This window comes from Ambystoma mexicanum, chromosome 8, assembly GCF_040938575.1.
Source record: "Ambystoma mexicanum isolate Mex_15411 chromosome 8, UKY_AmexF1_1, whole genome shotgun sequence".
NCBI classification, from domain to species: Eukaryota; Metazoa; Chordata; class Amphibia; order Caudata; family Ambystomatidae; genus Ambystoma; species Ambystoma mexicanum.
The window spans coordinates 1,368,307,566-1,368,323,561 of record NC_090929.1 but is presented as its reverse complement, the minus strand read 5'-3'; the positions used below and the strand labels follow the sequence as shown (position 1 = coordinate 1,368,323,561).

At 45.0% G+C, this 15,996-nt stretch overlaps 1 protein-coding gene across 2 annotated transcripts in view; it reads left to right on the top strand.

The window, feature by feature from the left end:
• The window catches only part of DOCK1 (dedicator of cytokinesis 1), a 2,312,292-nt gene that overhangs the window by 143,389 nt on the left and 2,152,907 nt on the right, over positions 1–15,996 (top strand). For both annotated transcript variants that reach the window (XM_069611483.1, XM_069611484.1), the window contains exon 2: positions 9,550–9,633. In XM_069611483.1, coding sequence (XP_069467584.1) covers positions 9,550–9,633 — 84 coding nt within the window. The remainder of the gene's footprint in view (positions 1–9,549; positions 9,634–15,996) is intronic.

Sequence of the window (15,996 nt, the reverse complement as noted above, 5' to 3'; positions counted from 1 at the left end):
AAACAGTGTACACACTTTGAATGCTCCACTCGTTCTTCACCATGAAATCCACCATACTTTGCTTATGTGTTCATTGAAAGCACCATCTGATAATGCTTCGCTACGTAGTCTCCAAGTGGGTATAGGTGGTCTGGGAGTGAACACTTTACATAGCAACAAAAGGGGAGAATGGTCTGACAGGACCCTTGCCAAATAACCCCCCTCGGAGATTGCCTGCACATGTTCCTCACCCGTGAACAAGTAATCCAATCTTGTATGAACTCTGTGTGGGGCTGAGTAATGGGCGTACTACCTACTATCCACATGTTGTTCTCTCCACGTCCTTTAGCTGGAAATGCTGCAACAATGAGGCTAGCACTTTAGCTGGGGGGGGCAGCCTTTTATGTTTGGAATCGGATCTATCCTTGGTGGGGTCTATGGTGCAATTAAAGTCCCCACCCCATATCATTAAACCATCTCTAGAAGGGCCTAGTCTTGCATATAGCGACCAGGGAAAAAAAAACATAGCGGTATTGATTCGGTGCATATGTGTTTACAATGCATATTTCCCGGTTCTCCAACATACCGTATATCGGGGCCATCCTGCCCTCATTATCGGTTTTACTAGTAAGGACTTTGAATGGGATGCTCGGGTCTATCAAATTCAGGACACCGCTTGCACAAGTTGAATATGTGGTGCCCACAAGCACCCCACCCCATGCTCTCACCAGGTTCTTTTGTTTCTGCGCATCTAGGTGTGTCTCTTGCAATAGTGCAATCCCGACTCTATTCCTCTTAATGAAAATACTTCTTCTCCAGCGTTTAACGTAGCTGTTTAATCCTCTGACATTCCATTTCATTATTTTAACACTTCAGCCATCATATCTCAAGTCCCAAGGTGGTATGAGGGCAGTGAATCTAGTATAATCCTTAGTAATCAGTATACATAGTATATTCCAGAGTGTGCCAGGGTTCCCTCCCTCACCCCTTCCTCTAATCCCACTAACAAAAACAACCCTTCCATCCACTCAAACTGTAAACCAAACTCACACATAACTTAGAGAAAATTAAGGAAATCTGGATACCTTGTCTTTGTTGAATATACAAAATAATATACATTTTCCACACAGTTTTGCGTTTTAAGTGCTGGATTGTAATATGGTTTGTTTATTTTCTTTGTGTTATAAACACCCTTGGTGGGTACAGAAGGGGATCTTAAGGCCCCATGTGGTCAGCCGACATTTGTTTCGACCCGTAGGTCCTTCTCAAGGCTGATATTTGTTCAAAATCATTTTTGGTGACAATTAGTGTTTAGTGTGTTATTGAGGTGACATGGAATACATTACATTTGTGCATAGTGTGGAGTGGAGAGTGGTGTATGTCAATTTGTCAAGCATTTACATATATACACATATTGGTCCCATCAGGATGTGGGATGCGAAAGAAACAGAGAGAGGGAAGAGGCAGAGGTTAGCTAGAGATCCACAGGCCAAAGGGAATTCAATTGGGGTAGGGTCTCAGTGATTCTTACCTATGTTGTTTGGTCCGGCGCCCCCTGTCGGGTTCTCGTTGCATGTAGGTGGTCCTGTGTATACAGTGGCTCTTGTTGGGCCCTGTAATAGACAACGAGAAGTTGGTAGAGTAACGTTGGGGGAAGTCAGTTGTGACTCCTTGCTGTGGTGCCGCTTCTTTGGTGCAGTGCCTGGACAATGGGTGGTGACATGGTGCCCTGGTGGGTGGGCTGGTTTCACAATCTCGTGGTGGCGTGTAGGAATATCTGTTTACACGTTGTGCATGCTTCTATTGTGAATTGTTCAGTGCCCGGTTTAGCGTGCTTGAGCTGTTCTGCATCGGGAACCAGGCTCAATCTGGTCCCTGTTGTACCAATGGCTCAGTGTTAGCCTTGGGGCATGGTGTGCTGTCCTGAGTTTCATAGTTGCTTTGTTGGCGTGCTTGAGCAGTTCCACGTGGGGAAACCAGCTCAGTATGGACCATTTAGTGCCAGTGGCTCGCGGTTTGCTCTTGAGCGTGTGCTGGGGCCCTGCGTTTAACTGGTGCCTTAGTGGCGTGCTTTGTGCATTGTCCCAGTAGTGGTCCATCACTACTGCTGTGCCTGCCTTCATAGCTGCATGTTTTACATTGCTTCTGCATCCAACATTCTCGCCAACTTCAACTACACTGTTGTTCTGATAGCACAGTGTTGGTGCCATAAGGGGTATTATCGGATTTGGTCCAGCTTCATTCTCCACCCATGTCGGTAACTTTGCACTCGCCTCCCATTCCTTCAGGCACTTGTTGTTTTCTTCTTGTACCTTGTTCACTGGTGATTGTGCTACTGTCAGTGCCTTGCTCCCTACCACTCAATCCTTCCACCCATCTTCTGAATACACTTGGCCATACACAACTATCTGCAGTCTTTTCCAGCAGCCAGGCTCTCCTCCTGTTTTTTTCACTCTCGCACAGCAATTCCTTCAGGGTGATAGTCTTTGTTTCTCCCTCATCAGGCCCGTCAGTTATGTGCTGTATAGCTTCATCTAGTTGCCAATAAATGTTCATCATGTCAATTTTATTTTGTAGTTGGCTTCATACAGGAACGTTGCTCTGGACATCCATCTTAATGTCGCAGTCTTCCCATGGAACTTACCTCAAGTTGTTACCATCAAGAGATATATTAAGCATTGTGCCCTTGCTGCGGGTATTTCAGTTGCCATCAACATTTAGCAGGCACTCCTGGCCTAGTGGATTAATGAGCAGACTTAACAGCTCTCCCCGGTGGTTTCCTTACCTACTTTGGTCATGTGTTTGTACCACATGTTATTACACACTCGAGCAGTGTGAGAAAGTTTGCTTGTATTTCTTCTAGCTGCTGAACGTTGGCCCTTTTGATCACTTTGCCAGGTGAGGATGCTGCTTTGTAGGGCTGTGTCTGGGAGGTGGTTCCAGACCGACTTCCCCTCTAGTTTGACAGCACGGTCTTCCACCTGGTCGACAATATGTTGTCCTGTAAAATCTTGGCACCTTCCAGTGCCTCAGGAAGTCCCTTAAAAGTACAATATCCCCTACAGTCACTGGGTTTTTAAATCCAGAATCTTGTAGTGAGCTGTCGCAGTTGTTCTCCTCGCTGTCTTGTAGGCCTCCCCGGTGTTGTCGTATCTGGCGAGAGATAAAGTAGGCACTAGCAATCGAAGCAATTACTCATGCATTTCTTGTACTAACACATCTGCACTACTCTGTCTTTCAGTGCTCTTGTGGGAGTAGCCAGTGGGAGATGCATGTGCTGTCCCGCCACCACCTCATGGGGCCTTACATGGTGGTCGGACCCAGGCTTGTTGCGCAATGCAAGCAAGTCAAGAGGTTAGCAATGTAGGACTCCTTCAGGAGGCCGTTCAGGCGTTCACATATCCCATCTGCTTACCGGTGGTATGCACAGGCACATTTGTGTTGAATGCCCAGCAGCGTGGTGATGTGCTGGCATATCTCATTGGTGAAATGAGGGCCATTGTCGGACTGCAGGACCTCACATAGGTCCCATCATGGGAACACTTCCCTGACAAAGAATTTTGTCGCTCGGAGAGCCTCAGCATGTGAACGGGGGCCTGCCACAATCCACCTGGAGAATGGGTATAAATGCACCATCATGTAGTCGTATCCTTGACACGTAATCGACATGTAAATGCTGGAATGGGCCCATTGGCCGAGCTATGGCTCCTCTCACAACTCTCAAGGTATGCCCTTCTGTAAACTGTTTGCACGTCAAGCAATTACTGACATTCAGCCATGTGTTCTTCCAAATTAGGACAGAACCATGTTTCTCCAATGTGGGCGTTAATGACCTTCTTGCCCGTGTGTGATGTATGATGCAATTGTCAGTGTAGTGTTCAGTAATGCTCGTGGCATAACCACTTTCCCTGTGTTATTCTGGTGCCATAGGGCATCTGTCGGAGACATTGTACATCCCCTTTTTGTCCACCTCCTTCTCTTCCTCGAGTGCAGCTCCCTGCAATTCCATAATCTGTGCTTCTGGCAATACATTGTACCCTTCCTTTAGTACCATATTCCTCATGTACTCTTGAGCATGTAGAGCTGTCTCCATTTCAAATAGCTCCCCAAAGTATGCAGCGCATTTTGCCTCAAAATCTGTGGCTTCGTTTCCCCTTGAGATGGGATCTACCCCTTTTAGTGTGTGCTTGGCACTTCACTATTGCTATCCGAGCTGGGTAATTAATGACTTCAATCAGTCTGCCCAATACAAGTCCATGTTGTACTGGTGCCCCGTCCGCCCTCCTGAATCCTCTTCTGAGGCATTGTGACAGTCCTGATTGCACCGTGGACATCCCATAAGCTGAGTCAGAGTAAACTGTCACTTCCTTGTCTCTGCTGTGCTCTAATGCTAGTATTAGGACCACTAGTTTTGTTGCTTGTGTTGAATAGTGGGATGGTAATTGCACACTTGCTAATACCTCACTCGTCCCATCTTCCTTTAGTCTTATAACTGCACTTCCTCTATGCCTGACCCCATCTGTCTGGTCAATGGTTGAAGATCCATCTATGTAAAGCACGTCTCCCCCCTCAAGTGCATCCTCATCTACCTGGTGGGTGCCACTGAACATCTTTATATTTTCTGTGCAGTCGAGTGCATAGTCTCCTTGCTATAGGACATCTGCTAGGAATATTGCTGGGTTGAAGTCTGCACCTCACTACCTTCAGCGCTGCATTCGATAGTATCACCTCATACCCCGATGCTCTTTGTGTTATCAGTGTGCTCTTTGGCTTCTACAGTATCGAAAAGAGGGCATGCTCCACGTAAAGAGTGGTAGTGCACCCTATGGTTATTGCTGCTGACTTCTCCACTGCCAAAGCTTGTTCGCACTGATGGTGTCCTCTCATTACTGGGTCAAGCTTCCCACTGTAGTAGGCTATTGGCTTGTATCCCATGCTTGTCTTCTGTGTCAATACTGCCTTCATCACTACACCGTTAGTGTGTGAGACCAGGAAAGATTCCTTTTGGTAATCTGGGATCCCTAGCAATGGTGCTGCACATATTTCCTCTTTCGACATGTCAAATGCATCACTTGGTTGTCCAAGTCAGTGTCTTGTGTCACTTCTGTGCTTTCTTCAGAGCGCCCAGTAGGGGCTTTGTGAATGAACTGTAGTCAAAGACCCATCCTCTGCAGTAGCTGCATAACCCTCAGAAATGCTGCATTTCTCTCACGGTTGTGGGCTTAGTTGTCTTGTGTATAGTCTCTGCTCTCTCTGGGGTGATCTGTCAGCCATTTTGGCACATTGTCTATCCAATGTATAGCACCTCCTTCTGACCGTTCTGTAACTTGGCCTTATCCACCTTGTATCCCTTGTCGGCTAATACAGTTAGCATATGTACTGAGTCTTGCTTACACTGATCTTCTGTCTGGCTGCAAATCAAAATGTCATCTACGTATTGCAAAACTGTGCTCTCCATCTGTATGTTGCTCAAGTCCATCTCTATCACTCTTTTAAAGATAGATGGTGACTTGCAGTACCCTTGAGGAAGTCTTGTATGTTTCCATTTCTGGTTTGTATACATAAAGCTGGTCAAGTCTTGTGAGTCTGGGTATAGTGGTACTGAGAAGAATGCATTCTTCAAATCAATGTCTGTGAAACAGGAAGTTTCCTTTGGAATGCTGCACAAAATAGTCACTCGGTTAGTAACTAAAGTATATTCTGCTCCTACAATGTGGTTAAGAGGCCTCAAATCCTGTATGAAATGCCATGCCCCCCCTTTGCCTCCCGCACTGGGTACACTACTGTGTTGCATGGGGCTCTGATGGTACACAAATGCCTCTATCAGTGCCGGGATTGTCTCATAAATGCCCTCATCTGCCTCCTTAGTTAGTGGCTTCAGCTTAATCTTTACTCCCCCATGCTCTTCATGTGCCCCACATCATAGCGACTTTTTGTCCATAGGGTGCTGGGTACCTTGGCCAGTTCCTGCTCATAAAATGTGGGTGGAACCTCCAGTGCCATTGCCATCCTCTGTGGTACTTCCCTTTAGTGTACCCTTAACCAGTAAGTCACATTCATCTCAAACACCATCTCTATGTCTAATCTCTCTTCCCTGAATAGCTCTCTGTCTGTCACTGTGGTCAGCCTGCACCCTTCTGCCACCACGATCACTGCTCTCTATGCCCGTCTTGTGTCAACCACCCCATGTACCACTATCCAGTCCTCTCTCACGACCACTGCCTCTATTTCTATTGGCAATATGGTTCCCTCTTCCTCATCCAATGGTAGCTCAGGCCTGAATAGGTATTCGTTTGGAACCTGCAACACCTTCCCTGCAATGCCAGGAAGACATGCAATAGCAATGTCAGTCCCATACTGCAACATTTCTGCGTCCACTGACACCCCCCTCTGTACCTTGCATCCACAATAAGCTTGGACAATCTGTTTTACATTGAGCATGTGTATTCCTGGTGTGGAGCACACTATACACCTTGTCTGTGAATGAAATGGTCATGTTCAGTCCGCTGATAATGTCTTCAGTATGTTTACAGATGTCTGTTGAGAGTAAAGTAAAGGCGGTGATAGATTGTGATCTCCTATAGAAAGTGAAACATTGTCTGTGAAAGGAACTACTTCCCGAGCCCCAGAGAATCCTTGAGTGTTTATGGCATCGCCTGACCACTTAAATGCTCCTGTCAACAAGAAAGGAAAAAATGTTGTCCCCTATCGCCACCCCTATGCAAAGTTCCTCAGCAGGGTTGGGTGTGATCGACAAGATGGGGCACATCAAGTTTGTCTGTGGGCTGTCCTTTTGAGGGTTTAAGGACCTCCCATTCTCTGTAAAGGGATTGTTCCCCACCATGGTAACTCCTCCCAGTTGTCTAACAGGAACAGTTGCAATTGAGTCCACGTGTGCTGCTGCATCATTGCTCTGTATCTGTGCCAATTGCTGTGTGTTTCCACAAGCCTGTGGTGCTTGTAATTATTGTGGTACTGGTGCTGGCATCTGTGGTACCTGCGTTTGCATCTGTGGTGCTTGTACTTGTGCTTGTGGTATCTGTTGGTGTATGCACTGCATTGGTCCTTGCTGTTGTTGGTCCTGTGTATAGTAATTATTCTGGTCCCCTTGATGGGGCTGCTGGCCCTGTGCTCCCCAACTCTGCTGCATCCCCCTGCTCCTACGCACTCTTGAAATGTGTCCTAATTTCCTACACGTCCAACACTGTGGTGGCTCCCTCCCTTGCCCTCGGAACCCCCCTGAAAAATCCCCTGGGCCCTGCTGCACATGCTGCCCATACCCCCGAAACCCTCTTGGAAAGCCCCCTTGGTTGTGATGCTTCTGTGGTCCAAACCCGCACCCTTTCAGTTGCACCACTCCTCTTCTTAACCCTTGTGGCATGTTCCACCGCCTCATGAACCCTCCCCCTTTGGGCGGTGCTGCTGCTGTCCCTGTGGGGTGGGGCTGGTTAATACAGCCCCTTCCAGTTCATACTTCGATCGTTTTTTCTGCACTTGTTTCGTTTAGTCGATCTTCCTGCCATCCACATTTTTCTTAAGCTTCTCCTGCCATAGTTTAAAATGGTAAACTATCATGAGTTCTATTTCTGGCCATCCTCTTGCTTCCATTTCTACCAACTTCTTTAGAGTTTTGTGGATGGGCTCTAGCATCCACTGCACTAGTATGTGATAGAATATTGCTACTGTTTTGTCACACTGTTCTAGAGTTCAAGGCGCCAAAGCTCTTGAATCTCCCGAATACACTGTAAGGGGACTTCATCTTCCCTTATTTTCTGGGACCTAATTGCCCCAATGTCCAAGGTGTCTGGGTATTGTGTCCTTAATGCTTGCCATATGGCATCTTTGCAGTTTACAAATGGCGAACCATCGTGCACAATGTTTTGTGTTGTCACTCCAGGCAGCCCCGCCCTTTTCCATACATCGTCGGCAGCGTCCCCGAGGATTGCCAGTAGTAGTCCCTTTAAGTCTCCTACTGCTAGCCTGTTTCCCGCTGTCCACCCCATTCTCTTTCAAATACTGACACATTCCCCTGACCTGAACTAAACACCATTATCAGTGATCACCTCACAAGGGTAACCTTCCTTTTAAACACACATTCCATAACATCTACAACCTCTTTGGTGGTAATGTTTCTGGTAATCTTCACTTCACCCACTTTGACAATATATAATTTAGAACAATGCAATACTTCTGCACACCCCGGCTCCAAACTGGACCAACAATATCCATACCAACCCAATATCCATACCAACCTTCTCTTGCGGCAATCGGGGAACTGGCACTAAAGTCACAAGACTTTCCCTTGTCACAAGACTTTTCTCATGCAAAGTGCATGATATACAATTCCTCAAAACTTGTTCTACTTTGAAATTCCTTGATGCCCTTCGTGGGCAATATCAACAATCCTTTTTCTCACACCGGCGGGTGGTCACCCCTGCATTCTCATTCTAGCACTCAGTGCTAGAATGAGTAAATTTAAAAAAGGATTGGCCGACCCCCCCACCCCCAACCTGGTTTCAATGAATCTAATTATTAGTACTCTGTGAAAAAAACACAAACTCTGTTGGATGTCAAGGGGTCCTGAACTCATTCTTTTGCATCCCTTGGCAGATTATCCTACCTTTCCCGGGCAGTTTGATGTATTTTACCAAGTCGATTTTACCAAGTCGATTGCTCAAGGCATTCTGTAATGCCTTGAGCAATCGAGCAGCAAGATAATAGCTACTTTAAGCATGGAAGGTAACAGAGTCGCTTTGTCTCAAAGCCATCCAAACTGTTCAGTGGCCATTTCAATCAAGCAGCACTGTAATTCTTTATTTCTATAATTAAAAGGTACAGCTGTTGCCAGAGATGGAATTGTACTTGTCAACAGGCAGGCAAAAGCAACAAAAATAAAATGAAGCCAATTCAAAAAGTCATTGAAGGAGAAGGGGTTCGAGCCCATCTCATGACTTCATCTTTATTTGGAGGTGAGGTCCAAACCACTTCACCACCACGTGCATGAACCGTAGATGTGTAAATGCACGTAGACGTGTAAATGCACATCAATGCACCCTCAAACGTCGCTGTTCACTGTGCTCAAATGGGAATCACTGTTTCCGTATACTGTAGGTGCCGTTTCTTTCTCAATGGGCCTAACAGTGATGGGGGGGGGGGGAGAGCAGGGAAACCAATGCATTATCTTGCAGTCACTTGTAGAGAGGAAGGGTCTCTTATCAGGGCGAAGTGTGCGTTGTGTTACAGCCGATATATAACATTTGGATGACCTGTACTGTGCTACCCAGAAAGATAAAACCATAATCCAGTACATTGTCTGCAATGGCACTTTAATAGTCGGGTTTTCAGATTGTCAAAAATGTGTGTGGTTGAATATGTTCATAAGAGTTTTTTAAAAATGCAATATTTGCAAAGCATAGATTTTACATTTTAAAGTAAAACGCTTGGGGAATACTTCATGTAGACTAACCGATGGCACACCTGCATAATAAAATATGAAATGACATACATGCATTAGAATCCACTGTTTAGGAGTTACTGACTGACGACATTCTTTTGATTTGTTTTTTTCAGCACTTTATAATTATGATGCTAGAGGAGGCGATGAGCTTTCTATACAAATCGGCGACACAGTGCACATATTGGAAACTCACGAAGGTATGTCATTTTAATCAGATTTCTCTCCTTTCAGTATTTCTTTGAACGATGATCTACCGGTTCAAACAGATGGAATGCTAAAGAAAAGATGTAATGAACTGCCTGGTGTTTGTTGGGAAGTCTTTTAATGAAAGATGCATGTGCTGCTACTCTGGTTTGTATGGTGATGAGGCAGCATCTGTTCGGCTGGGAAGGCTGCACGTTGATGGTCATTACTTGAGGACATCCTTTGATTTCTAGGTTGTTTCCAAGAACCGATCCGATGTGAATTTTAATAGAATCTGCAAATGTGGTCCACAATGGCTGCATTGACCAAGAGTGTGGAAGCACTTTTTTACATGATGCATGCTGGTAAACCTTTCCGAGTTTATTTCTTTGCACTTTTGCCTTGTTTTAAAGTTAAAGATGTGTGCTTCAGGTTGTGTGTTTGCATTCAGTGTAGTCTGTCATATAACTGGTTACTGAAATGCACAAAATATTGCATCAGGCAGATCTGACAAACTTCAAAAGTGAGAAAAGGATTCTAGAATGGCTGGCAGTGGAGTAGCAGCTTAGCTCAACTGCTCTGGACCTCTCCCTGAAGAAATTTATAAAGACATTATCATGGACTCTAAGAAAAAGATTGCTGAAGCCGAGAACCCTGCCTCCAAAAAATCCAAGCAGGTCCCTGAGATGGAGGACCCCCCCGAGCCTGTCTGATGTCTACAAAACTATTCTCAGGGTGGCCCAGGATGTGAGTGAAATCAAGCTAACTATGGCTGAGCTTAATTTGAAGACTGGTCAACTGGATGGCAGAGTCACAGACTTGGAGAAATCATCCTTGACTATGAGCTCTGAGATTGCAGGCAGCTTTCAAGCATATAATAACCTGAAGTCTGACTTGAAGAGAGAAATGGAACAGCGATTGGATTTGGAGTTGAAGCTCAGGGCTAAAAACATCAGATTGGTTGGAGTGGAAGATCCGGCAGGAGATGAAGAGGATTTACCTTCCCTGATTTTTCAGGTTTTTAGGGAAAGTTTCCATTGCCTCACCATTAAAATGGAAGATATTGACAATGTCTTTAGGATTGGAAAGCACCAGGGGGGTAAAGCGAGGCATGTTTTGATCTCCTTTTTGAATCAGAGGTCAAAGGAGTGTTTAATGAAAGCTGCTAGGATGACTGGGAATGCCTCCTTCAAAGGTAAATCTGTTTATTTATACCCTGATTATCCCAAAGAAATCCTGCTCTTGAGGAGGTCATTTAAGGGGGCTAAAGACATGGCCAGACAGCAGTCTCTCCGTGCATTTCTTAACAGAAATAGTGTTTTCACCATGGTATTTCCTGAAGGGGAAAAAAGCACTTCTGACCCTGTACAAGCGCTGGATTGGCTGGAGACGTATAAGAAAAGTGTCTCCACACCTGCTCTGTCTATTGATCACGATTGATTTAACCAATACATCTGTTTGCCTCTTCCCCCTATGGATCAGTATTTTGACTTCAACCTTTTTCTGCATGTATGTTTAATTTTATTTTTTTAAAATGGCGCCGGTGGCCGATGACTGTTGGCATCTTCGAGTTTTTTAAAATCGACTTGGAACTTCTTTAACGTTCACTTACTTGGATTCCAGGCCTCGGACGGAGCCCGGCGTAGCTTCCGGCATTTTTAGAAGAAGGGACCCGTTCGGAATGACGTACGAAGCACGCCGAGCGGCGCTCATGTCAGCTGATCCGCCCGGCGTCTTCGTACGAAAGGAACACATCCCAGGCACTTCCGCTGGTGCTCTTGGTGTCGGGTAGCCCGGAGCGGATCGCTGACACCCAACTATGGTCCTTGACTCATTTTTTCAGCAGCGCGGGTGATTCCAGACATACACGGATGGCACCTTGCGGTATTGCTGGATCGGATTGTGGGATGGGTTGCTGGGACAGCTGGAGGTGGAGTGCCTGCAATGGTTATTGTCTGTCTTACCGAGGTACTTGCAGCACTTTCCTGGGCACTATGTATGCTTTAGGGGGTCATGCCAGTATGTCAAAGGGCCCCAACTCACACATATTGGACCGCTGGGCTTTACTTTTGGACTCTTTTAAGCGGATTCCACGCACACGCTCTGATCGTTTCCTTTTATCCTAGCGTGTGGGCCCGGTCCTGACTTTCCTGTTTCATTTTTCCCACCTTTTGACTGGCATGCCCAAGTCCTATACTCCATGTTTTCTCCCTAACGTTTAAGAATATGTTACCCTTCTCTTGTGTGATCATCCTTGTTTGGGATATTTACTTCCAGGTTGAGATATGTAGATGTCTATTTTTGGGGGAAGGGGAGTGTGTGTACATGGGATCTTTGGATGGTTTGGAGTACAGTAGTGCCTCCCTGTTATATATGATGGTTATCGTTCCAGGGGGCGGATGATGGGGATATTTTTAAGCTCTTTTTTGATGATTTTCACTGCACATTCTTACTTTAGTGAGACTGAAGGCACTATCACATATATGGTCAGTTATTGTTGTTTAGTTGATGCGGGTTTAAAAGCTGGTAATCTTTATCTTTAAGATTATTTTATGGGTTCTCGTAGTCAGGTTAATGTCAGGGATTGTGGGGAGTGAGACAGATTCCAAGTGCCTAGTTTATACGTTCTTTAACATGCAGGCGTGAGGCACCTCCTAATGCTCAATTTTACATTTTGTCGGTTGGCTCTAGGGTCTGAAGGTAAAGGGAGAGTGCAGTAACTTTCACAGAACTACAGCTACTACTTCACAACTTCTAGGTATTCCTGGCCTGAACTGCATGCCCCTGAACCCAGTTTTCATATTGTTGAGCACTTTCAATTCAGTCAGGTTGGAACATCTGATTTTGATTTGTGGTTCCGGGTTCCGAATTAGCATGTACGAGTTTGGACACATAGGGCCTCATTGCATAGTATGGGGTACGGCGTGCCGGTGGCTTTAATGGTTATTATTTATTTACATGGTTTGACTCATCTCTTGGGGGGTGGAGGGTTATGGACATTTGGCGGTTTTCGGTTACACGTTATAATTATTTTTAGTATGCTTATTGCTAATACTTTAATGTGGTTTTTATTGGATATTGGGAGGGGTCCTGGGATTGGTCCTGAATGTGGATTCATTTGTTCTTTGAGCTGAACAGACTTCGCAGTCTTATCTGTTCTTTTGGTTTATTATTTTATGTTTTTGCTTCATTTTCATGTTTATTTTCTTTTTCTAGTTTCTTTTCATTTCCTTTTTATTTCAGTTTAGCTTTGGATGTTCCAGATTTTCTAGTTACGATGCCTTTTTGCACAGGTGGGACCACTAACGACCTGTGCATTGTCTCTTGGAATGTTAATGGTGTTAATAATATGTTAAAAAAGAAGAAAGTTTTTCAAATGTTACAGGATATGCATGCTGATGTCTGTTTTTTACAAGAGACTCATGTTTTAGGAGACGAGATTTCGAGGCTGGAAAGAGAGTGGGTGGTATCAGCTTATGGATCTTCCTTCTCATCAAGGTCAAGGGGTGTGGCCATTCTGATTCGTAAGAAACTGCCTGTTAAAATTTTGAGGGAATGTGCGGATAAGGATGGCAGAATGATTGCATTGCTGGTGGAGATTCAGGGGGAGTTGTTAACCCTCTGCAATATCTATGCTCCCACAGTGGATGATGGCTCCTTCTTCAGAATGGTGGCTCAAACCCTTTTAGATTTGAATAACCCTAATATTCTGCTTGGGGGTGACTTCAATATGGTAGTTGATCCTGATCTAGATAGGAGTCAAGTCAGGCGTGTGTTACGTTGTGATTATCATCATCAAGCACTTCACTCACTCATGGATGAACATGATCTGAAAGATATGTGGCGCTTGGAGAACCTAAACAAACGGCAATATAGCTTCTTTTCTAGTGCGCATGGGGTATTCTCTAGATTGGATATGATTTTTTCTGGTGGGAATGTGTCGGAAAGTGTGGTATCAAGTAGTATTGGCAATATTTTATTGAGTGATCATGCCCCCATTGAGATGCATTTGAGACTTAAATTCCAGTGCAAAAGGAGTTTCTCATGGAAGATGAACACATCTATTCTGTTAGATGACGACATTCTGGAACGAATTGTTCCGGAGGCGAATTATTTTGTATCGGAGAATCGCTCGGAAGAGATCAGTGTTGAGAACACGTGGGAGGCCTTTAAATGCAGTATGCGTGGTATCTGTTTAGGGCTGTCGTGTGGTAAGCGAAAAAAGGAGGAGTGTAAGAGGCGTGATCTAGATCTACGTATTAGTGAGATCTCGAGGGATCTGATGTTTGACCAGACTAATTCAGTTTCTTTGGCAACATTGAAAAAACTTAAAAAAGAAATGGAGGACTTTTTGACGATGAGGGCTGAACGAGGCTTGTTCTATTCGAAATGTACATATTTTGAGAAAGGGGAGCGTTGCGACAGATGGTTGGCATACAGGTTGAGGAAAAGGATTTCAGAATCTGCGATAACGTCTATTATTGACAAGGATGGTAGAATTACATTTGATCCAAATAAAATTAACTTGACATTTCGTGACTTCTATGAGAACCTGTACAGCACTGAGGCGGGTATTACTAGTGTGGGCGAGAACTTCTTTGGTAATTTGCCAATACCGACGGTTTTAGATGACGATCGTGATCTACTTGGGGTTGAGATTACGATAGATGAGATCAAAGGAGCGATTTCAGCACTGAATGCAGGCAAATCCCCGGGTCCTGATGGCCTCCCTAGTGAGTTTTATAAGATTCTTCCGAACTCGGCCTTGGAACTCTTGAGAGACGTGTATGTATCTAGCAAACAGACTGGGATGCTGCCTGAGAGTACTAATCATGCTTCTAATTCGGTGTTTTTGAAAAAGGGCAGGGATTGTAATCTTCCGGCCAGTTACCGTCCGATAAGCCTAATCAATACAGATAATAAGATTCTTGCCAAGGTCCTTGCTATGCGTCTGGTGCATTTTTTGCCTAATCTGATTGGGGAGGAACAATCTGGTTTCATGAAAAATAGGCGTACCTCTAGTAACATCAGAAGATTATTACTTACTATGGAAATGGCGGATAGAACAGACCGAGATGCTGCTGTCCATTCGCTGGATGCGGAGAAAGCGTTCGACAGGGTTAGTTGGGATTACTTGTATTCTGTACTAAGGAGGATGAATCTGGGTGAGGGGTTCATTTCTTGGGTAGCTCTTTTATATTCCAGGCCGACTGCTGCCGTTAAGACTAATGGTGTAATTTCAGAACCTTTTGGTTTGGAACGCGGCACGCGTCAGGGTTGTCCTTTCTCCCCTCTGTTGTTCATTATTGGCAATTGAGCCTCTCGCTGTTTGCATCAAACATGAACCAGATTTACACGGGGTGAGCTGCTGGGGTATGGTACAGAAGGCTTGGCTTTATGCGGACGACCTTCTACTAGTACTGGAGAATTTGAGGGTGTCTTTGCCTTGTTTGATGAGGTTGTTGTCGGATTTTTATGAATGCTCGGGCTACAAGATTAACCGTTTGAAGTCCGAAGTGCTGCCCCTAACGAATGGTTGTGATAAAAACATGGTTACGGGACAGGGATTTACGTGGTGCGGGGAACGTTTGCGTTATTTGGGGGTATGGTTGACGTATCCTCTTTCCAGGATGGTGGATGAGAACATGACCGTGGTTATTCGTGAATGTAAATCGGATCTAGAAAGGTGGTCTTTGCTTAAGCTCTCTTTATGGGGTAAAGTCAATGCCCTGAAGATGAATACAACACCCAAAATTAATTTTGTGTCTAGCATGCTTCCTTTGAAGATTAAGTGCTGTTACTGGAAGGAATTGGACCGCCTACTTCAAGAATTTTTGTGGGACAAAAAGCCACCAAGACTTAGTCTTTGGAAATTACAGCTTCCTGTCCATTTAGGTGGTCTAGGGGTACCGAATTTTCGGGCCTATCATTTGGCCTTTTCTGCCCATTCTTTTGTTCCATTTTTGACAGGCAATTTAGACAGCTGGGCGGTGGCGGAGTCCAGCGCTTATGGGCCGCTGGGCCCGACAGCCTTGTTGACCACTAATACAAAGATTCCGGGTGGCAATTTGTTGGCAACGTCCTTTTTGCGTGATTCATGGATTGCTGTTTGGTCATTGCTTGATAGGGATGCGTTCAAAAGCAGGTGTGCCTCTATCTGGTTGAATCCTAGGATCAGGGACAATTTGAGGACTGTTTTTTGGCCTGAATGGTTTTTGATGAATATTAAACAGGTTTCTGATTTGGGGAATGATGATCGATGGTTGACTGCCGCAGAGCTGAGAGAGAGATGGAATTTTGATGGTTTATCGGACTCGGCATATAGACGGCTAAAGAGGGCGGTTGGGGAGGTTGACTGGTCTGATTCTTTAGATATG